Genomic DNA, 23,000 nt, shown 5'->3' with positions numbered 1-23,000 from the left:
CTTGTCATCGCCTGGACGAGTAAGAGGCAAACTGGTGATGTTTTCCAGTTTTATTTTCTTTTTCTATTTAATTTTTTTTAATTGACTCACCACAAACATAATTTGCTCCAAGTATCTTTTTTCCATTGAAATTCTAAAATCATTTTGTGGAAGGAATATTGTCAAAAAGCGAAAATGTACGATTTTTTTTTTTTACCCCCCATCGTTTATTGAAGTCCTAACGAGTAAATAATTCGTTTTAATTGGTGTACTCTTAAACTGTTGTCAGTTTTAAAACTGATCATTTCCTTGACGAATTTAAGGTGAGCTGGAAAACTGTGAACATTTCTAAATGATGCTATAGAAGTGAAAACACCCCTCGGAGACGAAAACGTCACACATAAATGAGTACAGTTTGAATCTACTGTACGTCTCGAACTTTAATTCAGATTATTTCCTTAAATATTTAAAGGCAATGTGTACGTATGAGACAAATTCCCTTTTCAAGTATCCTTTTGGAGACACCAAAAAAATCAAACCCTCATCTTTAATGTCGAGCTTTTCCTTGAAGAAAAAAAAAACAGTCAAACGCAGAGATGAATACATTTTCAAGCGATTGATCATTTTCTTCGCCGTGGAGCGAATTGACTTCAACTTTAATTTGGATCGTTTCCCGCGCACATTTAGTCATTGCGTGACCAAAAAACACACAATCCGTGGATATCTGTGGGAACCCATCAGCACACCTCAAAATCCCGAGTCGGTGATGCAAACTTGATTCTGCGCCGACAACATTTACGTTTTGTTTGCCGTTTTGGTCTCGCTGAGTTTGTCTCCAAATGAGTCGGGGTGGGTAGATCACACTCATTCCTCGTGAAGGCGCTCCGGTATCTCATCCTCAAATCAGTCATGTGGAAACTTTGCGAGACTCCTTGGCCTAGTTTCACTCGCTTTCCTCACTTTTTGTAGCAATCTGCTTTCACGCGTGTGCCGAGAGATCTTTTGGTTACGTGACGGGGAAGAGAGGGTATGTTAATCCTGTTTTGGGAAACATGTGTGCATGCCCTCTGCCAGTGCTCACAACCTGCCACCTGGCGGAGGGGGGTCTCTGTCGTTCCAAAACCAGGCCAAGTTTAGGGTGGACCAGCATAAAAAAAAAAACCTTCCTATTTTCCGTCTTCCTTCCTAAGACCGCTTTGACATGTTTCACGTTGAATCGAAGGCTGTTCACAAAAGGATTTGATTCTACTTCACAGCCATAGTAGCATTTTGAATGGCAAAATAACCAAACGCTAACATGCTAACCCTGTTCCCATTCCCGTGTTGTTGTTTTTTTTTCTCAATCCCTTTGTTTTTTTTCTCAACACCTTTCAAGCATGTGTTTTTCTAAATTTGACCTTTTTTTTTTTTTCTCGCCTCCATCTCATTTCATCCTCACACCTCCTCCAACCCCTACCCGTCCTTCACCGCGGCTCCATCTGTCATATGTACACACGGTCACAGTCACGCCTCCGCACAGCAGTCCCGAGAGGAGGCGACACGCGCATTCACACGCAACGTTAGCATTTCCGTTATTGTCGGCGATGTAGTCGTTTTTGTCGCGGAAGTCCTTTTGTCGATGATGTCTGGTTTGCGGTGAGTGAAGTGGTGATTCCGTACGGTAACATATTCCAACAAAGTGGTAATTGGGTCACTTGAAGCAGGTCTATGGCTGTGTGTGTGTGTGTGTGTGTGTGTGTGTGTGTGTGTGTGTGTGTGTTTGTGTGTTGTGAGACATCAGGGATCTGCTGCTTTATGATGTCTGGCAGGACATGAGAAGACATGCCTGGAATCGCTGCTTAAAGGCGCAGCCATGCAACGCAGGCCCCATTCCTGAGTGGCTCTTTTGAGCAAGAGAATGCGATGTGAAAGGCCCCCCCGAAGGAAGAGGCTCGGTAGCCCACCGTCCAGAGGTTTCACAAAATTCAGCCCCTGGGGCCGGTTTTCCTCAACAGCAGGCAGGATGTTTGGTTGGCAATAGGTAGACACACTGTAAAGTATCAAAATGCCCCAAAATCATTTAAAGGCTGTCATTTTGTTTTGCCGTCTCCATTCGGCGTGAAACATGAAACTCCAAAAAGTGGCCTCCCGGCGACTTGTTTCAATTAGCGAAATTTAGGAGAATGTCTGTCATGAGCATAGCCACAAAAATTGCATAATTCAACTCGCAAAGCCAGATTTGGTAGACATGTTTAATACGAATTGACCCACCAAAAACATTTAAAAAAAAGATGCAGGAATTCTGCTATTTTGGTCCAAAGCCGCAAGTCGACTTGATTCCGAGTTTGAAATATACTTCAGCCCTTCAACCCAGATTTACTCAGCAACATGACATTTTACGTGGATCTCTATCAAGAATAGACCCACCGAAAACATTACAAAAAAAATTAAATGATGCAGGAATTCTGCTATTTTGGTCCAAAGCCGCAAGTCGACTAGATCCGAGTTTGAAATATATTTCAGCCCTTCAACCCAGATTTACTCAGCAATATGACATTTTACGTGGATCTCTATCAAGAATAGACCCACCAAAAACATTACAAAAAAAAATTTAATAATGCAGGAATTCTGCTATTTTGGTCCAAAGCCGCAAGTCGACTTGATCCGAGTTTGAAATATATTTCAGCCCTTCAACCCAGATTTACTCAGCAACATGACATTTTACGTGGATATCTATCAAGAATAGACCCACCAAAAACATTACAAAAAAAAATTAAATGATGCAGGAATTCTGCTATTTTGGTCCAAGGCCGCAAGTCGACTAAATCCGAGTTTGAAATATACTTCAGCCCTTCAACCCAGATTTACTCAGCAACATGACATTTTACGTGGATCTCTATCAAGAATAGACCCACCAAAAACATTACAAAAAAAATTTTTATAATGCAGGAATTCTGCTATTTTGGTCCAAAGCCGCAAGTCGACTTGATCCGAGTTTGAAATATATTTCAGCCCTTCAACCCAGATTTACTCAGCAACATGACATTTTACGTGGATATCTATGAAGAATAGACCCACCAAAAACATTACCAAAAAAAATTTAATAATGCAGGAATTCTGCTATTTTGGTCCAAAGCCGCAAGTCGACTAGATCCGAGTTTGAAATATACTTCAGCCCTTCAACCCAGATTTACTCAGCAACATGACATTTTACATGGATCTCTATCAAGAACAGACCCACAAAAAACTCTCGTGATTCCAAGCCCGAAAAGGCTCAGAAATAAAGCCAGTGTGCCTTGAAGCAGATATTTTATCACACTTCTTTTTCATTTATGAAACTCCTTTAAAGACTTCGGCCGCTTGCAATTAAATTTGGACCAGATATACTCGACAGATGGGCAGCACGAAATTGCGAGGGACTCGAATTATCTTTCCTCGAGTGTGGGCAGAGTCGGTTTGATGACTTGCCAGCTTTCGCATTGCGTGGCACTTTTGTGATTAGCAGTAGCTGCTCTTGACTCAACACTTAACATCGCCACAACGCCCGATGCCTCCGCTGCGTCGCCGGCATCGCGCCGTGCTATCGCTCTTCTCAGCTTGCGCCCAGAAGTGCGTCGTGGCGCTCGGCAAACGAGATCACAACCAATTGCGGTCTGCTTTAAGGTGGCGCGGCACAGCTTTGTCACTTTTTTTTTTTTTATTTCGTCCCTACCTCCTTAAGGGATATCAACCCCTGGTGTCTGGTATGCAGGTGTCTAATCGGGCCTGATCCCTTTGTTCCTCATGTTTGGCAACGCTCGAAGCCCCCCCCCCCCCCCCCCCCCCCATCGCCGCTCACTGGGAAGCAGAGATGGCATTCCAGCAGCTCTTCGTAATCCTCTGTCGGAAGTCCAGCAGACGAGTGGCTGGTGTTGATAAAACACTCTCCCGGTGGAATTTTACAGCTTGGTGGATGATGTTTGGAGTACACAAAAGCAGCACCCCCCTTTTTTTTTTTCCTGATGATCAAAGGCGGAGAGGCACATGTATGGACATTTGAGTCGCAGGTTTTACTTTGGAGCGGGACTTGGGAATGAGTGGAGGCCTTTTATCCATTCAGATGCATCGTTGCCTGTCCGATGAAAAGCATTTTTGTGCTTTTTTTTTTTTAACCCGAAACACATTGTGAACACATGAAAGTTTTGCTTGTTCAGTGATTCACACCCTATCCATCATTTTGACGTGGTGAAACAGTCATGGAAGGGCCACATTTTAGTTACCGTTTCCCTTGGAGCATAGAACGGTTTATTCAATTATTGTTGAAGTTATAATGTGTAATGTAATGAGGTGTCTAGCAACAAGAAAATGCTTACAATATCTCTCTTATTTATTACATATAAGAATTTGACAATCTTTGTCCATATTTTTTGCAAGCATCAGGGAAGTTGCCATGTTCGATTTGCTTTTGCGGGCCACATAAAATGATGTGGCGGGCCAGATCTGGCCCTCGGGCCTTGACTTTGACACCCGTGATTTAAAACAAGACGCTTTCAGTAAATTGAAATGTTGCTATTTGCACATTTCATTGTAATGTTACAATTAAATGCTTGGATATTGATATATTTTGAACCCATTTGACATCCAAGTGTATTTTTATGTATGTAAGTTGCATGCTTTCATTTCATGTCAAAGTTGTAATCGCGTCTATTTGGGGCCAAATTCACAAAGAAAGGCGCGGACAGAACATGTCAACAGCAATATCGGAGTGTTCGTACTTGATTTGCCAGGAATGCCTCAGCCAAACGGCTGACTTGCGTGGCCTAAAATTACTTTGTCGACGTGAGTGGGTAATTTAGGACGACATCTCTCGTACATGTTGGAGCGTCGGCTCACGTTGGGCAGATGTCGGCGCGCTACTGCTACTGCTGCCAGGATCCGTAGCAGAGCCTCTGCTTCTCTCAAAACTATTAGCGCTGGTGTTAAGTGAAGTCGACGTTATCAAGAAGGTACATTTGCTTCGAGGTGGGCAATTTCTCCACCAAATATATTGCACATGACACCATTCAAATATAACGCCGGCGCAATAAGACCCGTTCTGTTTTTTTTTTTGCAAAAATGACGCCTTATGCCATCAATGCATGCTTTGTGAATTCGACTCAATCTGTTTGGCTCCATTTTTACCGGTCGGTGGCACGCGGAAGCCACGCAATCCTTGAGTGAATTCGGCTCATTGTTTTGAAATTATAAAAACTGTGGGAGGGGGGGGGGGAGATTATTTTCAAAGCTAAATGACACAAATGACATTTTTTTGGGAACACATCACGTTTCTGTTTGCATTATAGGGTATTTCTTGAGATATTCATATTTTTTTCATGTAATTTATAATTTATGTTGTTTTTTTTCTTCTTTCTACCTACATTCTTGCTGCTGGAGGCTGTAAATTTCCCCAGTGTGGGACAAATAAAGGATATCTTATCTTATCTAATAAAAGGCTATTAGTTCTCTTAAAAATATTTTAAATGGATTATTTTATGATGTCATTTGACATCCATCCATTTTCCCGATCTGCTTTATCCTCACAAGGGTGGGGGAGGGAGGGTTGCTGCAGCCTATCCCAGCCGTCTTCGGGCAGTTGGCTGGGGGCACCCTGAACCGGTTGCCAGCCAACTGCATAATAGTTAATTTCTTTTTCATATCGGTATACTGTATCTCAAAGGCCCTTTTTGAATCTTCAAATGAGATCTTAGATTACCGTTGTCAAGAGTGTGAAAGGATCGTCATTGAAACTGTTGCTCACCACTGCTATGTAGTTACATTCATTCTGTTGCATGGAATTCTGCCCTCAAGCTTTATGATTCATCTTGCAAACCCCCCCCCCCCAAAAAAAAAATCTCTGTCGTCCCCCGGCAGGTGCTCATCCGCGTCATCGATACCAACAACCACCGGCCTCAGTTCTCCCGCGCCAAGTATGAAGTGAGCGTGCCCGAGGATGTGCCGGTGGGCACCGAAGTGCTCCACGTGGATGCCACCGACCAGGACGAGAAGAACAAGTTGACCTTCACCCTTCTGAGCAGCACGGACCCATTCAGCCTGAAGAAGTTCAAGTTGGACCCGGGGACGGGGAGGCTGTACACCGCCGAACTGCTGGATCACGAGACCATGCACAGCCACGTTCTCACGGTTATGGTAAGTGTGTACATGATGACATTTGGAGGTATAAATAGGGTTGCTGGTATTTCCTAACCCCAAATCTAGACTACAGCCTTGGATCTCGATTTAAAAAAGGAGGGCATCATAGGATGACGATATCCCAACAACCCAATAGGTCATTCGGAATTTGGGATTTCAACATCATTCATTTAATTCCATGTTCATTCGCAGGTACGCGACCAGGATATCCCCGTGAAACGCAACCTGGTGCGCGTGATCGTCAACGTGGAGGATGCCAATGACAACGCGCCGTGGTTCGTCGGCACGCCCTACTCAGGCCGCGTGTTCGAATCCGCCGCCGTCGGCTCGGCCGTGCTGCAAGTCACGGCTCTGGACAAAGACAAAGGCCGCAATGCGGAAGTCGTCTACAGCATCGAGTCAGGTATGGATTCCCCGAAAATCACTCGGACGCGTAGTGTGCTGGTTAAAGTGAACTTCAAAGTGCGGAAAATCAAGAATAGGCTTTCCACTTAAAATCATAGTCTGCCTCGGACCATTAAAGCATGCATCGAGAAACAGGCTATCCTTGGATCACTGGTGACAGGCAAACTTGGTAGATTGCTGGAGACGCTAATGTACAAGTCTATATTTGTAGTTTTTCAAACATCAAAGCCGTAAGGGTTAGGGTTAGGAAAAGCTGCTTGCGAACTAATAAAGTAAAACTACGCTAAACGGACATTGTCAAGATCAAGCTAGTTACACCGATCTGCTGACTTTCAAACCTCAGAGATGGTTTGTCGTGAAAATGATGTTGCTAAACTACAAATTGTCCAACTCGTAAGGCATTTCGACAAAATGAAAGCTTTCATTGTAATCTCCCGATAATGAAGTCATGAGTCAGCCTACTGGATGTTTTTTTTTTTCATGAATGGAATACTCAGGACCACGTCAAGGGCTTTGTCTGGAGTTTCCAAATATGTCAGCCATTTGATCGACCCCCCCAGAATTGCCCGCATTTTTTCCTAATAAGCTTCTTAACACGTAGCTTTTGTTTGACTTTTGGTGGATTCGTGTCAAGAATGACCCCTACAAGTACAACGGTCCTTGACTTGGGAGTTTGATTAGTTCCTCGACCAAGCTCGTAACTCAATTCAGTTGAATATTAATCCAATGCCATTAATATGTTCTAGCCCCCCGCCCCCTTTTGCTCACAACACAAAATCCAAGTTTGGGGTACTTGTATGTTAAGCTATCATTGCGTCCTATCCGAAAAAGGACTCGTTCAAACGATCGTTTTCTTGATTTCTGGCAGGAAATGTGGCAAACTCCTTTGCCGTGGACCCCGTTTTAGGCACCGTCACAGTGGCCAAGGAGCTCAGTCGAAGTGGCAAGACCCGCTTCGAGCTCACTATCAAGGCGTCCGACCGCGGGGCCGCCCCGCTGTCCACCACCGCCGCCGTCTCCATCGCCGTCACCGTCTCGGACAATGCCGCCCCCAGGTTCTCGGAGAAGGTGTTCTCCGCCGACATCGGCGAGTCTGCCGCCCCCGGGAGCTTCGTGAGCTCGTTGGCGGCGGTCAGCCAATCGTCTGTGTTCTACCAAATCAAAAGCGGAAACACCGACAACACCTTTGACATCAACCCTTACTCCGGTGTGGTGGTCACGCAGAAAGAGCTGGACTACGAGGTGGCCCCGCAGTACAAGCTCGTCGTCCAGGGCACCAACATGGCCGGGCTCGCCAGTAACGCAACCCTGGTGATTCATCTGAAGGATGAAAATGACAACGCCCCCATTTTCCTCCAGCGGGAGTTTGAAGGTGTGGTCAGCGAGTCGGCTGCCATCAACAGCGTCGTCCTCACCCGAGAAAACGCGCCGTTTGTCATCCGGGCCTCGGATGCCGACAGCGACCGCAACGCCATGCTGGTTTATCAGATCGTGGAACCCTTTGCCCTCAACTACTTTGCCGTCGACTCTAGCACCGGAGCCGTCAGGATCACAACCGCCTTAGATCATGAGCAAAGGAGTGTTTACCGCTTTACGGTGCAGGTCCACGATCTTGGCGTGCCGCGTCTGTTTGCAGAGATGGCGGCCAACGTGACGATCAAGGTCATTGACGTCAACGACTGTCCGCCGGTTTTCAGCCAGGATGTCTACGAGGCAACTGTGGTGCTGCCGACATACAGAGGCGTGGAGGTTGTCAACGTTAACGCCACCGACTCGGACTCCGGACCCAATGCCAGGCTTCTGTTTTCCATCTCTGAGGGCAACATCGGCGACAAGTTTAAAATGGACGCAAACACCGGGGTGATCTTCATTCAGAACGTCACCCAGCTAAGAAGCAGGTACGAGCTGAAAGTCAGGGTTTCGGATGGAAGATTTGCCAACGTCGCCGCCGTCAAGATCCACTTGAAGGAGAACAAAGCGAGCAAGGTGAAGTTCACCAGAGACTCCTACAGAGCTTCTGTCCCGGAGAACTTGTCCGAGAGGAGGACGCTGGAAGTCATTGCTGCTGTCGGTAACCATGTAAACGAGCCTCTGTTCTACAAAATCTTAAATCCTGACAAGCGCTTTGAAATCGGGAGGACATCCGGGGTGGTTTCGACCACCGGAATAGCGTTTGATCGTGAAAAGGAGGACACGTTTGATGTCGTCGTGGAGGTCACGAAGGAGGACCCGTCCGAAGACACTGCCCACGTTGTTTTGACGGTGGCGGTGGAGGACGTCAATGACAACGCGCCCGTCTTCGTGAACCTCCCCTATCGCGCCCTGGTCCAGATGGATGCAGAGGAAGGCCAAGCGGTCCGGCAGGTCACGGCAGTGGACAAGGACCGTGGTCGCAATGCAGAAATCCGTTACGAGCTGAAGGAGTCTCATGAGCATTTTGACATCAACCCCTCTGGAGAAATCACCATCAAGAAGACGCTCGAGAAAGAATCGCTTGACATGGACTTTGTCGTGATTGTCGTGGCGAAGGACGGCGGCGATCCAGTACTGTCGTCAGAAGTGGAAGTCCCAATTACAGTGGTGAACCAAGCCGTCCCCATTTTTGAGAAACCCTTTTACAACATTGAAATCCCTGAAAATATCCAAGTGCACACGCCCGTTCTCCACGTGCAGGCCAGTGACTCCGAGGGACCTCGTATTGTCTACACCATCTCTGAGGGCGACCCCTTCAAGCAGTTCTCCATTGACTTCAACACGGGGGTCCTTCACGTGGCTCAGCCCCTGGACTTTGAGACGCACCCGGCCTATAAATTGAACATCCGGGCTACCGACTCCTTGACTGGGTCGCGCTCAGATGTATTCGTGGACATCATCCTGGAAGACATCAATGACAACTCCCCAGTGTTTCTGTCAAAGTCCTACTACGCCACGATCTCGGAGGCGTCTGTTATCGGTACTTCTGTCCTGCAAGTGGAGGCCAAAGATTTCGACACGGGCCGCAATCAGGAAATCTTCTACCAGTTGGTGGAGGAGAAGGGGAAGAGCTCAAATTACTTTGCCATTGACCGCGACACGGGTCTCATCTCGACGGCGCGAGCGCTCGATCACGAGGAGACCCCGCAGCACCATCTCAGGGTCCGCGCAGTGGACGGGGGGGTCCCTGCCCTCTTCGGTGACGTCCAGGTGACGGTGGACATCACAGACCTGAATGACAACGCGCCAATGTTCGCTGAGCCGGCCTACAAGGCAACCATCAGCGAGTTGGCTTCCCGCGGGCACTTTGTCACCCAAGTCCAAGCCTCGGACGCCGACAGCTCGGACTCGGACAAGCTCGAGTTCGCTATTGTCTCTGGGAACGACGACCAAAGTTTTGCCATCGATAAGCAGACCGGAGCTATCGTTATTTCCAACCACCGTCTCCCACAAATGCAGCCGCTCTACCACCTCAACGTGTCCGTGTCGGACGGCGTGTATCGGAGCTCAGCCCTCGTGGACGTCACCGTCATCGGTGCCAACTTCCACAACCCTGCATTCTCTCAGGTGGAATACGCCGTCGAGCTGGTGGAAAACTCCCCCGCCGGTACCATGGTAGCTGAAGCCAAAGCCACAGACGACGACGACGGCATATATGGGCAAATCACATATCGCATCGTCAACGACGTAGCCAAGGACAAGTTCACGGTCAATGAAAATGGTGATGTCTTCACCTTGGAGAGCCTGGATCGAGACAGCAGCATCGAGAAGGTCATTCCTATCTCTCTAGAGGCCAAAGACGGAGGTGGCAAGGTGGGCTTTTGTACGGTAAACGTGGTCCTCACTGACGTCAATGACAACGCGCCGCAGTTTAGGGCCGGCGAGTACAAAGTCACTATCGCCTCGGATGCCCCGCGGGGTACATCAGTGGTGAAGATCGCCGCCTCCGATGTGGACGAGGGAACCAACGCCGATGTCGAGTACTCATTTGAAGCTGACGTCGAGAATGTGGCGGAGAACTTTGAAATTCACCGCACATCTGGGGTCATCTTAACAAGAGAGAGTCTCATCGGTCTCGAGGGTGAGCTCTATGCCTTTTTCGTCCGGGCGAAGGACACCGGAAACCCGCCGAAGCAGTCGGTCGTGCAAGTATACATCCAAATAGTAGCGCCCGAGACTCCCATCCCCAAGTTCGCCGAGCCTCATTACCGCTACACAGTGCCTGAAGACCTACCAATCGGCACGGAGATCGACGTGCTCCCGGCTGAGAGCGAGCAGCAACTGACTTACACCCTCGTGAACGGCAACACTCCAGAAAGCAATGAGAATGAGGTCTTCGTCGTGGACCGAGACACCGGCGCCCTGAAACTCCAGAAGAGCCTGGACCACGAGACCACCAAGTGGTACCAGCTCACCTTGCGGGCACAGGCTCAGCGAGATGACTTTGACGTCGTCGCGTCCGTCAGCGTCAACATTCAAGTGAAAGATCTCAACGACAATGAGCCGGTCTTTGAGTCTGACCCTTACCGGGCAGTGGTGGTGGAAAACCTCCCAGGCGGGGCGCAGGTGGTTCAAGTCAAAGCCACTGACCTGGACTCAGGCACCAATGGTCTCGTTCTGTACAGCTTGGACGCCAAACTCAACTCGCAGGACATTGTCGAGCTCTTTGCCATCAACGCCGAAACCGGCTGGTTGACCACCCTAAAGGAGCTGGACCGCGAAAAGCGCAACAAGTACACCATTGCCGTCATCGCCACTGATCAGGGCGACAAAGTCCAGCACGCAACGGGCACGCGAGTGGAGGTGACGGTGGCCGACGTCAACGACAACCCACCCCGCTTCACGGCGGAAGTTTACAAGGGAACCGTCAGCGAGGACGACCCGCCGCCCAGCGGCGTCATTGCCATCCTGAGTACCACCGACGAAGACTCGGAGGACATCAACAGACAAGTCAACTACTTCATTACAGGTGAGTTACTGTTCGGTTTCGCTGGGGCTATCTGCTAATGCTAATGGTGATGATGATTCATGTAGCTCGTAAGCAACAGTGCATCGTATTTTCATCCAACAGCGGGAGATCCGCTGGGGCAGTTTGCCATTGAGCACATTCAGAATGAGTGGAAAGTGTCCGTCAGGAAGCCTCTGGACCGCGAGACCACGGACTATTATCTTCTCAACATCACGGCCAGCGACGGCATCTTTACGACCAAAGCCGTGGTGGAAGTCAAAGTGCTGGACGCCAATGACAACAGCCCCGTGTGTGAAAAGGTAAGGCGACGTTAACACCAAATCCCGTCATGCTGTCGTCCGGTCTGACAGTCTTTCCTTCGGTGTCCCCCTTAAGTCGCTCTACAGCGAAAGCGTTCCGGAGAACTCGCCAGCCAGCAGACTCATCCTGCAAGTCTCGGCCACCGACGCCGATATCCGATCAAACGCGCAAATCTCCTACGAGCTCAACGGGCCTGGTTCGGAGCTCTTCTTCATTGACTCCGAGACGGGTAGGTCTTCTTTATGACGATATGTAATTAGCTCCAGAGCAGCAGGTGACAAATGGTTTTCCTTTTCGGGGGGTGCGGGGGGTCGGGGGGGGGCTTCAAAATGCTCAGACCCAATCAGCCTTGGAAAGTTCAAGAAAATTAGCTACGCTGACACCAGTTTCACCAATCAACCTCAAAATGTGTGGACATGTCTATCATACGTGGGACAACTCAAAAGGTCTCAGGCACCCAGGTTTGAAATCGGACAGGTAGTCTGCCATTTTGGTTTCAAGTAACAAATTCAATGAAAAATGACCACTTTCTCCCTTCTGGTGCAGTGAACAGATTTTGTTCCCTTCCGCAGTCTCCGCGTGCCAAGATTATTAAGTAAATGATGCCGATTTCAAAACTTCAAATGGTTGTGTCTCTGGTTATCGTAACAATCCTCGTTGACTTGCTGTCCAGTCTACTTGTTGGACAAAATGCTGATTGTTCCGTTTCATTATCGTTAAAAGTAAGCCTTTGAAATGTTGCTAACTCTGCCGTAATATCTACTTGACACTTTGATAGTATGACTCGCGTAGCGATCATTAGCTATCGTAATAACTCACGTTTTCTTTCTGTCCGGAGTTCTCAGACCCCCCCCAAAAATCATTTGGTCATGGCAGCGTCAGCCTTTGAAATGTTGCCATTCTCGAAGTGGAAATATCGATGCGTCGCTTTGATAGCCTTGTGAAAAATTAGTCGTGTTTTGTGACTCATCCTTAGCTATTGTAACTAGCCTGGTCGATATTGCGGATTCCAAAAAGTGTCAACAAACAAAATTCACCAGACTGATGTCATAACACGGATCTAATTGTTGTTTCGATGCTTCTTTTGCTAACCTGGAGCATAAAAGGCAAATCTAAACATTAGCTCAGTGTATGTTTATATTGATTTCTAATTGTTGTTTCGATGCTACTTTTGCTAACCTTGTCAGGCTGGAGCATAAAAGGCAAATCTAAACATTAGCTCAGTGTATGTTTATATTGATTTCTAATTGTTGTTTCGATGCTACTTTTGCTAACCTTGTCAGGCTGGAGCATAAAAGGAAAATCTAAACATTAGCTCAGTGTATGTTTATATTGATTTGTCACCATAAAAATGCTGTGATCTATTTTATTGAATTGAATACAACTTTATTGTCAAATGTTTCTGTACGTAAGTGTATTGCTCGAACCGCAAAAGAATATTCTTTTAACTACCGGCCTCTTGTGAACTTCAATCTGTCGAGCATGAGGCCAAATGACGTGTCAATCGAAACACTGTTGTGCCCACTTATTTATTTGTTTGTTCATTTTGTGGTTTTTAAACCAGTCAGGACTATTTCCCTTCAAGGCAACAATTGGGGATCGAGGCAGCAGTAAAATCCCAGGTTGCATACTTAGGGTGAATTTATGCCTGTGATACCTGTTGCCTGCAAATAACGCCCCCTAAATCTCCTAAATGCCCCCTAAATCACACACTTTATCTGGCTCCTCTTTTATGTGCGTGTATTCTTTTTTCTTCTTTTTTTTTCCCTCTTCAAAATAAAGTTAAAAGCATGAAAGCACATTTCGACTATAAGACATCAAGCCCTCTCTACATTCAGCTCTGCCGACCAGGAGGGTCATCATAAAGTTGCCGTTAATGTATAAATCATAGCGTACGAGGCGGAGAAAATCTGCGATAAGAGGCACTAATGTTCCCTTTTAGTGTGTCAGCGCACTCTTTGGCATTGTGTACCCATCTGGCTTAATTACATGCTTTGGGTGCTTTTTGCATAGCAAGGTGCTGGAAAATGTACATTTAATTAGGTGGTGTTTTTTTTTTTTTTTTTTTTTTTTTTCTGAATTCATGCATAGATTAGATGACCTTTGTCCATACAGCATGAATAACCGGACTAACTCTGGCTCAGTCTAGTCAAGTTTAATTAACTAAAGCTTACAAGATGCTAGCAATCCAAAATCGCTAAATTTTAATGTTTATCTCCCTTGATTTGATTGTATTTCAAAAAGTCATGAGTACATAAGATACATTATTGACGATCTTTTTGATTTGTAAAACGTTTTAACACTACTTTAAAACATCGCTGGACGCGTTCTTTTTTTTTTGAGGACCAAAAGTGCGTCCTTAACGTATCCCGTTGTCACTTTCAGGTGAACTGAAGACACTGAAGCCCCTGGACCGCGAGGAGTGCGACGAGTACCGCTTCAAAGTGCGAGCGGTGGATGGCGGCGGGCGCTTCTGCGAGGCCAACGTGCACGTGTCGGTGCGTGACGTCAACGACAACGCACCCGCGTTCGCCGCCGACCCGTACGCCATCACCGTCTTCGAGAACACCGAGACGGGAACCTTCGTGGCGAAGCTGCAGGCCGACGACGCCGACAGCGGTGAGCGATTATTCCATTAAAATGTCACATTATTGTCAAAGTTGGCGGTGTGTTGAGTATGTCTTCTTTTGGGGGGGGCGGGGCTTCCAGGTCCAAATGGCGACGTGGTCTACTCGCTGCTGGATTCCGCCGACGGCTGGTTCGGCATCGACGAGCTGAGCGGCATCATCAGCCTAGAACGGCCGCTGGACCGCGAGGCGCGCTCCCTGTACGAGCTGGAGGCCCGCGCCGCCGACCGCGGCTCGCCGCGTTTGTGGGCGACGTGCCGCGTGCTGGTCTCCGTGCTGGACATCAACGACAACCCGCCCGTGTTCGAACGGCGCGAGTACGCCGCCGCTGTGCCCGAGGACGCGGCTGTGGGCGGACAGGTGCTCAGGGTCCAGGCCGCCAGCCGAGACGTGGAGGCCGGCGGGGAGATCGCATATAGCATCGTTAGCGGAAACGAGCACGGGGCATTCAGCGTGGATCCGAGCACGGGTATGGGACCAAACAAATTCTGGAGTCGTAGTCACACAATTTTACAAAATATTTTTTTCTATGATTTACACCTCTGTTAGTTTTGCCTCCTATTTATTTTGGGTGTAATTCCACTGTCAGCCACTACATGGCGGCATGTTTGAAAACCAATAATTCCTACCATTCATTCATTCATTCATTCATTTTCCGTACCGCTTGATCCTCACTAGGGTCGCGGGGGGTGCTGGAGCCCATCCCAGCCGTCCCCGGGCAGTAGGCGGGGGACACCCTGAATCGGTTGCCAGCCAATCGCAGGGCACATATAGACGAACAACCATTCGCACTCACACTCACACCTTGGGACAATTTAGAGTGTTCAATCAGCCTGCCACGCATGTTTTTGGAATGTGGGAGGAAACCGGAGCACCCGGAGAAAACCCACGCAGGCCCGGGGAGAACATGCAAACTCCACACAGGGAGGCCGGAGCTGGAATCGAACCCGGTACCTCTGCACTGTGAAGCCTACGTGCTAACCACTGGACTACCGGGCCGCCCTAATTCCTACCATTAAAAAGGAAATGTCCCATTTCAATGCAAATCTGGGAGAGCGGGGGTGGGGGGGGGGGGGGGTACAAAATTGAGAGAACATGTAAAAATATTCAAACATATGTCTCTAGAGAAAAAAAATCTGGAAATACTTTGTGGTCTTTGAGGTTTACATGAACTTGTACGCATTGTCTCTGACCCAAAACTCATACGTTATGTTCATTGGCGACTCTAAATTGTGTGAAAATGGTTACGAGGCGTGAAGGGCTGCCGTGATTGGCAGCTGATCGTCCAAAAATGTCATCCTGCGTTCCTCAGGCGACATCTTTGTGATCGCGTCGCTGGACTACGAGTTGTCTCATGAGTTCTACATCACTGTGGAGGCCACCGACGGGGGCTCGCCGCCCCTCAGCGACATGGCCACCGTCAACATCAACGTGACCGACGTCAACGACAACGCGCCCGTCTTCAGCCAGAGCGTCTACGCCGCCGTCGTCGGCGAAGACGCCGAGCTGGGCAAGACCGTGTTGACGGTGAGACCGGCTTCAAATAATGGACGATTCCCATTTCAAGGCTATTTGACAGGAAATGTTGCGATGTACAAATCCAATCAATCCATTTAGACCGAAGCAGCGGATGCCAGATATGAACGCTGCTCTTTTGTTTTGATTCTCAGGTGATGGCCGAGGATGCAGACGGGCCGTCGTACAACCGCGTGCGCTACGCCGTCATGGACGACAACGGCGGCAGCCCCTTCATCATCGACCCCATACGAGGCGAGCTCAAAGTGGCCCGGCAGCTGGACCGGGAACAGGTGAATATGACACCAATTTGTCTTTGAGGTTAAGAAACGGAGTTATCTGTTGTCTCTGATGTTTTGGAAATTGTACTCTACCAAGGTTCTCTTTGATATATACAAAACCACAATAGCTTGGCGTCGTCAGAGAGTAAATTGTCTTTGATGTTGACAAAAACATGCTAGCATCGTTGAAGACTCGAGAGTGATTGCGTTTGTTTACTGAACTGTGTAAAGCAATCACAGGCACTCAATTGTCTCTGATGTTTTGGAAATTGTACTCTACCAAGGTTCTCTTTGATATATACAAAACCACAATAGCTTGGCGTCGTCAGAGAGTAAATTGTCTTTGATGTTGACAAAAACATGCTAGCATCGTTGAAGACTAGAGAGTGATTGCGTTTGTTTACTGAATTGTGTAAAGCAATCTCAGGCACTCGATTGTCTTTGATGTTTTGGAAATTGTACTCTACGTTCTCTTTGATATAGCTTGGCGTCGTCAGAGAGTAAATTGTCTTTGATGTTGACAAAAACATGCTAGCATCGTTGAAGACTATAGAGTGATTGCGTTTGTTTACTGAACTGTGTAAAGCAATCTCAGGCACTCGATTGTCTCTGATGTTTTGGTAATTGTACTCTACCAAGGTTCTCTTTGATATATACAAAACCACGATAGCTTGGCGTCGTCAGAGAGTAAATTGTCTTTGATGTTGACAAAAACATGCTAGCATCGTTGAAGACTAGAGTGATTGCGTTTGTTTACTGAACTGTGTAAAGCAATCTCAGGCACTCGATTGTCTTTGATGTTTTGGAAATTGTACTCTACCAAGGTTCTCTTTGATATATACAAAACCACGATAGCTTGGCGTCGTCAGAGAGTAAATTGTCTTTGATGTTGACAAAAACATGCTAGCATCGTTGAAATAATAGAGTGATTGCGTTTGTTTACTGAACTGTGTAAAGCAATTTCAGGCACTCGATTGTCTTTGATGTTTTGGAAATTGTACTCTACCAAGGTTCTCTTTGATATATACAAAACCACGATAGCTTGGCGTTGTCAGAGAGTAAATTGTCTTTGATGTTGACAAAAACATGCTAGCATCGTTGAAGACTATAGAGTGATTGCGTTTGTGTTACTGAACTGTGTAAAGCAATCTCAGGCACTCGATTGTCTTTGATGTTTTGGAAATTGTACTCTACCAAGGTTCTCTTTGATATAAAGAAAACCACAATAGCTTGGCGGCGTCATAAATTATCTTTGATGTTGACAAAAACATGCTAGCATCGTTGAAGACTATAGAGTGATTGCGTTTGTTTACTGAACTGTGTAAAGCAATCTCAGGCACTCGATTGTCTTTGCTGTTGGATTTTGGAGGTGTATAATAACCAGACGGTCTTGCGTCCTAAAAATTGTTGAAGTCTTTGTCTTTGATGTCTCGTGTTTGTCATTTAAGACACTAAATTGTCTTTCATGTTTGTGAAAATGATTTCTTTGCTTACATTTATGTGAGGCTCATTTTTCCATGATGGACTTTGATGTTGACAAAAAAGTATCTCACGATTACTGAAGAATTTAAAATGTCTATGAAGTTTAGAGAAGTACTTATTTATGTTAGACAATTTATGAATGTCTTTGATGTTTAGGAAAACATGCCAATCGCATATATTAGGGTTATTGGGACTAGCGTGTCCTTGATGTTAACAAAAACATATTTTGGGGTCTTTAAAGATTCAAGATTTGTTTTTTATGTCTACAAACGGTTTTCTTTATTGCGCTGGCGAGATATGGCCTTTAAAATAAAATTATTACAATTTTTTTTCCTTCACAAAAATATGGTTTGCGATTTTAATGTTTTACTTTCCCCACCTATAAAAAGAAAAAGCAGCATGAAAAAATGTTGGACGCGCGCATGTGCTTTTTCACGTTTGGCATTTCAATCAACGCATGACAACGCTGTTCTCCAGACGTCGGGCTACACGCTGACGGTGCTGGCCGTGGACAGCGGGACGCCGCCGCTGTCGGGCAGCGCCGTGGTCAACGTGGACATCTCCGACGTCAACGACAACCCGCCGCTCTTCTCCCAGGCCAACTACAGTCTCATCATCCAGGTAAAATATACTTGAAGCCGATGCCAACGCTGGAGGCGTGAAAGAAGGAAACAGCCGTGTCTTGAGATTGAGTTTGATTCATTCCTTGACCATATTTGAGACTAAAAATACTTGCAGTTCAAATCCTCTGACCATAACAATGAATGGAAGTTATTAAACAGTTTCAGGGCTGACGAGTCTACGTTTTAATTTCCATACATATGTTCAAAAACAGGATTTTTTTTTCTAATTGACATTGCAGAAAATGCAAAACTTTTTTTAAAAAATTAATTGCTTCCTGGTTTGGGTCCGTTACTATAATTAAATACAATTCAAAGCAACGAAACCGTTTTTGTCACACTTTCTGCTTATTGCGCTGCTCATTTCACCTCGGCCACTTGGGGGCAGTACAAGAAATACATACGTTTTTGATAACATCAAGCAGCAGTAATATTCGTCCGTTTTTGCGGAGGATAAAGAATATATCACTGTGATGCGAATGGACCATCGCACATGGATTCCCTTATTTTTATTGTTTTAGTTTGACAGCAGTCTTCAGCTGAGTGTGGCAATAAACAACTGGTAGTCTCTCTCTGGAAGAATATTGACAAACTTTGTCTGCCAAACTCGCGCTTCTTGTAACGCGAGGTGAGCCGAGTTCACCGCCTCCAAAACAGTGCTGGGAAATGGCCGGCATGTGAAAGATGAATCGTGATAATGCGGGAATTGACTATATTAGCCCAAATTCCCGCTGATCCCCGTTCCGTCATTTGATTCCGACCTCAAGATGGCGTTGTTGTCTCTGCCGCAGGAGAACCAAGCTCAGGGCACCAGCGTTCTCCAGCTCCTGGTGTCGGACCGTGACGCCTCCCACAACGGGCCGCCCTTCGCCTTCTCCATCGCCGGCGGCGATGCGGCCCACGCGTTCCGTATTGACCAGCGCGGAACGCTGATCTTGGCGGGGCCTCTTAGCAAGAGAGCCAAGGAACACTACCTGCTTCAAGCTCAGGTCAGATTCGATTGATTCTGTCTTGATGCTAAGAAAAAGGAGACAACCGAACAGAACAAAAGAATTGAACCGACTTGCGATGAGGAAAAAATGTGACATGTAGCGAGCGATCGGTTGAACACGGAACGTCCATCTGTGATCGAGTTGCGAGCGTCCGCAGTAGAAGCGAGTGACTCGAGTGCTGCGCTAAAGGGCAGAATGAGAAGATGGAATGATGAAACGGAGGTGTGATGTCTTTTCGGACGTTGCTGTTTAATCAGCAGTTTTGCTTCCAACTGTGCTGTTTGACCATCTGTGTGTGTATCATGCATACGCGTGGCAGGATTTTAATGGGGTCCAATGCTTCACGAATGCCAACAGTGCCCTCTGCTGGTTGTGGATGGGACAACACCAAACAAATTCAGGATTTCTGCTGATCTTTAAGTCTTAAGAGACATTGAATGCGTCGTATAAAAGCACAATATAGTAGGAGAATGTCAAGAAATGGACTCGTTTGATCAATTTTATTCATTGATGTCCAGTGAATGCAACGTTTGGCTTCCAGGTGTCCGACAGCGGAAAACCGGCGCTCACCTCCAGCGCCTTCATCGGCGTCCGCGTCATCGAGGAGAGCGTCTACCCGCCCGCCATCCTCCCGCTGGACATTTTCGTGTCCACCGCTGACGACGAGTACGCGGGCGGCGTCCTGGGCAAAATCCACGCCACCGACCAGGACGTCTACGACACGCTGACGTACGGCCTGGCCCCGTCCTCCGCGGCGGCTTCGGCGTCCTTCTCGGTGTCGCCGTCGGACGGGAAAGTGATCGCCCTGCGGCCGCTGGACCCCGGTCACTACCCGCTCAACGTGACGGTGACGGACGGGCGCTTCACGGCGGCCGCCGACGTCAACGTGCACGTGCGGCAGGCGGCCCGCCAGGCCCTGGACAACTCCATCGCCGTGCGCTTCGCCAGTATCGCCCCCGAGGAGTTCATCGGAGACTACTGGCGGAACTTCCAGAGGGCGCTGAGGAACATCGCCGGCGTGAGGAGGAACGACGTGCAGCTGGTCAGCCTGCAGCCATCTGAGCAGGGAGACCTCGATGTGCTGCTGGCGCTGGAAAGATCCGGAAGTCCCTACCAGTCGCAGGAGGTGAGATAGCTTTCATTTTGATCGGGTCATTTGATAAGACGGCAGAGGAGAAATGACGAAAATATTTTTTTACTTGTGCTTCTAAAATTTTAGGTTTGAGGCCTCTCTCCTCCTTTAAAAAGTTAGTCTGGAGCTCAGTTCTCAGTTTGACAAGTCAACTTTTATTTTATTTAGAAGACATTTGTCATCTTTTTAACCTTAGAATTTTACAGCGAAAACTCATTTATTAGGTTTTTTTTTTTTTAGATAGGTTGTGATTTTGATGGCATTTTTCCAATTAAAATTTCGGGGGAATATTTTTTCCCTATTTTACAATAATAGACATTTTTTATAAATCCTATGATAAGAATCATATTTGGTGGTTGGGTGGCCATAAAAAGAATTCTATTTTGACTAATTTATGATTTCATCAAATAAAATAGTCTGAAATGATTTTTTTTTTTTTACAGTTTTTGCAATCGTTTTTTTTCTTACAGGATTGGGGATTTTATTTTGTGATTTTAGAGTCAATTTTTCTAAATAAAAGTATAATTTGATCTAATAAAATAAATAATAATAAATTAAAATACAAATATACATCTTGTAAAAAAAAAGATTCTTCATTTGACTATCAGAGTAAGATTTTTACTTTTTTATTTATTTATTTTTGTGTGTGTTGTTGTTTAAAAATATTATTTTATTATTTTATAAAATATTATAATATATATTATATATATAATATATAAATATTTTTATTATAATATATATTATAATTATAAATATATATTATAATATATTTGTTCCCCCCAGGTGGTCTTCCGTAAGCTGAACTCCTCAGCGGGCGTCATCGAGGAGATGACGGGGGTGCGTATCGTGCGCGTGGCTCAGAAGCTCTGCTCGGGCATGGACTGCCCGCTGCGCTTCTGCGACGAGGTGGTCTCGCTGGACAGGACGTCCATGTCCACCTACAGCACCGCACGCCTCAGCTTCGTCACGCCCAGACACCACAGACGTGCCAGCTGCCAGTGCCAAGGTCACGCACGCGCGCAGAATGGAAAATGGCACACGGAGCGCATGTATGACATCACCATTTGTCCTGGCGCCCCCCGCAGGTGGCGATTGTCCCATACTGAACAGCGTGTGTGACAACAGCCCTTGTCCGGAGGGCTTGGACTGTGCGGCCGACGCGCACAGAGACGCCAAGTACACCTGCGTGTGTCCTCAAGGGGCCACAAGCAAATGTACCGGTACGATAACGCTCTCAAAATCCCGACCGGGAAATCTAAAGGGAGAATCAAGTTTAGCTCTTGGCTGCCCCAATTGTAACTCTAACGCCCGCTCTTGTCATTCTGTTCAGACGGCCATTCGTTGACATTCAGCGGCAGCGGCTACGTGAAGTATCACCTGATGGAGAACGACAACAAGGAGCAGATGAAGCTGTCCATGCGCCTGCGCACCTTTTCTGGACACGCCACCGTCATGTTCGCCAAGGGCACCGACTACAGCATCCTCGAGGTGCGTTGGTGGCACCGCGCTTGGGAATCGCCAGGCCAACGCGCCAACGTCGACGTCGGTGGCCATCTTGCGGCTCAAAATGCCCGTCTAAAAATGGGCCGTTCGCACGGGGAACCATGGGAACGGGCTGGTGGGTTGGAAAAATAAAAAGTTATTTTCAGGCTGAGAGGGGAAGCGCAGAGCACTTTTCCACACATTCCAGGCCAGACGCCAGAGGGAACATGTTCCTTTCATTCATTCATTCATCTTCCGAGCCGCTTGATCCTCACTGGGGTCGCGGGGGGTGCTGGAACCTATCCCAGCTGTCTTCGGGCAGTAGGCGGGGGACACCCTGAATCGGTTGCCAGCCAATCGCAGGGCACACATAGACGAACAACCATCCACACTCACACTCACACCTAGGGACAATTTAGAGTGTTCAATCAGCCTGCCATGCATATTTTTGGAATGTGTGAGGAAACCGGAGCACCCGGAGAAAACCCACGCAGGCCCGGGGAGAACATGCAAACTCCACACAGGGAGGCCGGAGCTGGAATCGAACCCGGTACCTCTGCACTGTGAAGCCCACGTGCTAACCACTGGGCTACCGGGCCGCCGGAACATGTTCCATTTCAGGAAAAGCTTTGAAAGATGTCACAATGCCCCGCCCACGTATGACACTGGTGGACAATGTCTGCAAAATTATTGAGACACCTTCAGGAAGTTGGGGAAGGGGACACAATGGATGCAATCTCTTATTCTCTGGTTGGGGACTCTGATGTGCCGCAATCCATCGGAAAAACTTATTGTTGTAAGAAAAATCATGAGCAGGGCGGCCCGGTAGTCCAGTGGTTAGCACGTGGGCTTCACAGTGCAGAGGTACCGGGTTCGATTCCAGCTGCGGCCTCCCTGTGTGGAGTTTGCATGTTCTCCCCGGGCCTGTGTGGGTTTTCTCCGGGTGCTCCGGTTTCCTCCCACATTCCAAAAACATGCGTGATGATGAATGAATGAAATCATGAAGATATGACATGACGACGTTCTGCATCAAGTCATGATTAACTAAAAAAAAAAAAGAATAGGCTCTTTTTTTTCCTCCTTGTTTTTTTAACTG

General features: G+C 47.2%; 1 protein-coding gene across 9 annotated transcripts in view; it reads left to right on the top strand.

The window, feature by feature from the left end:
• fat1a (FAT atypical cadherin 1a) overlaps window positions 1–23,000 on the top strand; it is a 69,586-nt gene that overhangs the window by 36,035 nt on the left and 10,551 nt on the right. For all 9 annotated transcript variants that reach the window (XR_007966000.1, XR_007966002.1, XR_007966001.1 and 6 more), the window contains 15 exons: window positions 5,848–6,123; window positions 6,319–6,529; window positions 7,400–11,473; window positions 11,576–11,772; window positions 11,849–12,002; window positions 14,159–14,392; window positions 14,483–14,869; window positions 15,713–15,927; window positions 16,071–16,208; window positions 18,156–18,299; window positions 19,090–19,287; window positions 19,832–20,416; window positions 21,206–21,428; window positions 21,508–21,642; window positions 21,753–21,910. Coding sequence is in view for 6 of the 9 variants with exons in the window: in XM_052083730.1 (XP_051939690.1) it covers window positions 5,848–6,123; window positions 6,319–6,529; window positions 7,400–11,473; window positions 11,576–11,772; window positions 11,849–12,002; window positions 14,159–14,392; window positions 14,483–14,869; window positions 15,713–15,927; window positions 16,071–16,208; window positions 18,156–18,299; window positions 19,090–19,287; window positions 19,832–20,416; window positions 21,206–21,428; window positions 21,508–21,642; window positions 21,753–21,910 (7,329 nt within the window). In the remaining 3 variants the exon portion in view is untranslated. The remainder of the gene's footprint in view (window positions 1–5,847; window positions 6,124–6,318; window positions 6,530–7,399; window positions 11,474–11,575; window positions 11,773–11,848; window positions 12,003–14,158; window positions 14,393–14,482; window positions 14,870–15,712; window positions 15,928–16,070; window positions 16,209–18,155; window positions 18,300–19,089; window positions 19,288–19,831; window positions 20,417–21,205; window positions 21,429–21,507; window positions 21,643–21,752; window positions 21,911–23,000) is intronic.

The sequence above is a fragment of the Hippocampus zosterae genome, chromosome 13 (genome assembly GCF_025434085.1).
Source record: "Hippocampus zosterae strain Florida chromosome 13, ASM2543408v3, whole genome shotgun sequence".
Taxonomy (NCBI): Eukaryota; Metazoa; Chordata; class Actinopteri; order Syngnathiformes; family Syngnathidae; genus Hippocampus; species Hippocampus zosterae.
The sequence above is the reverse complement of the archived record's forward strand: the minus strand, read 5'-3'. Positions and strand labels throughout refer to the sequence as shown.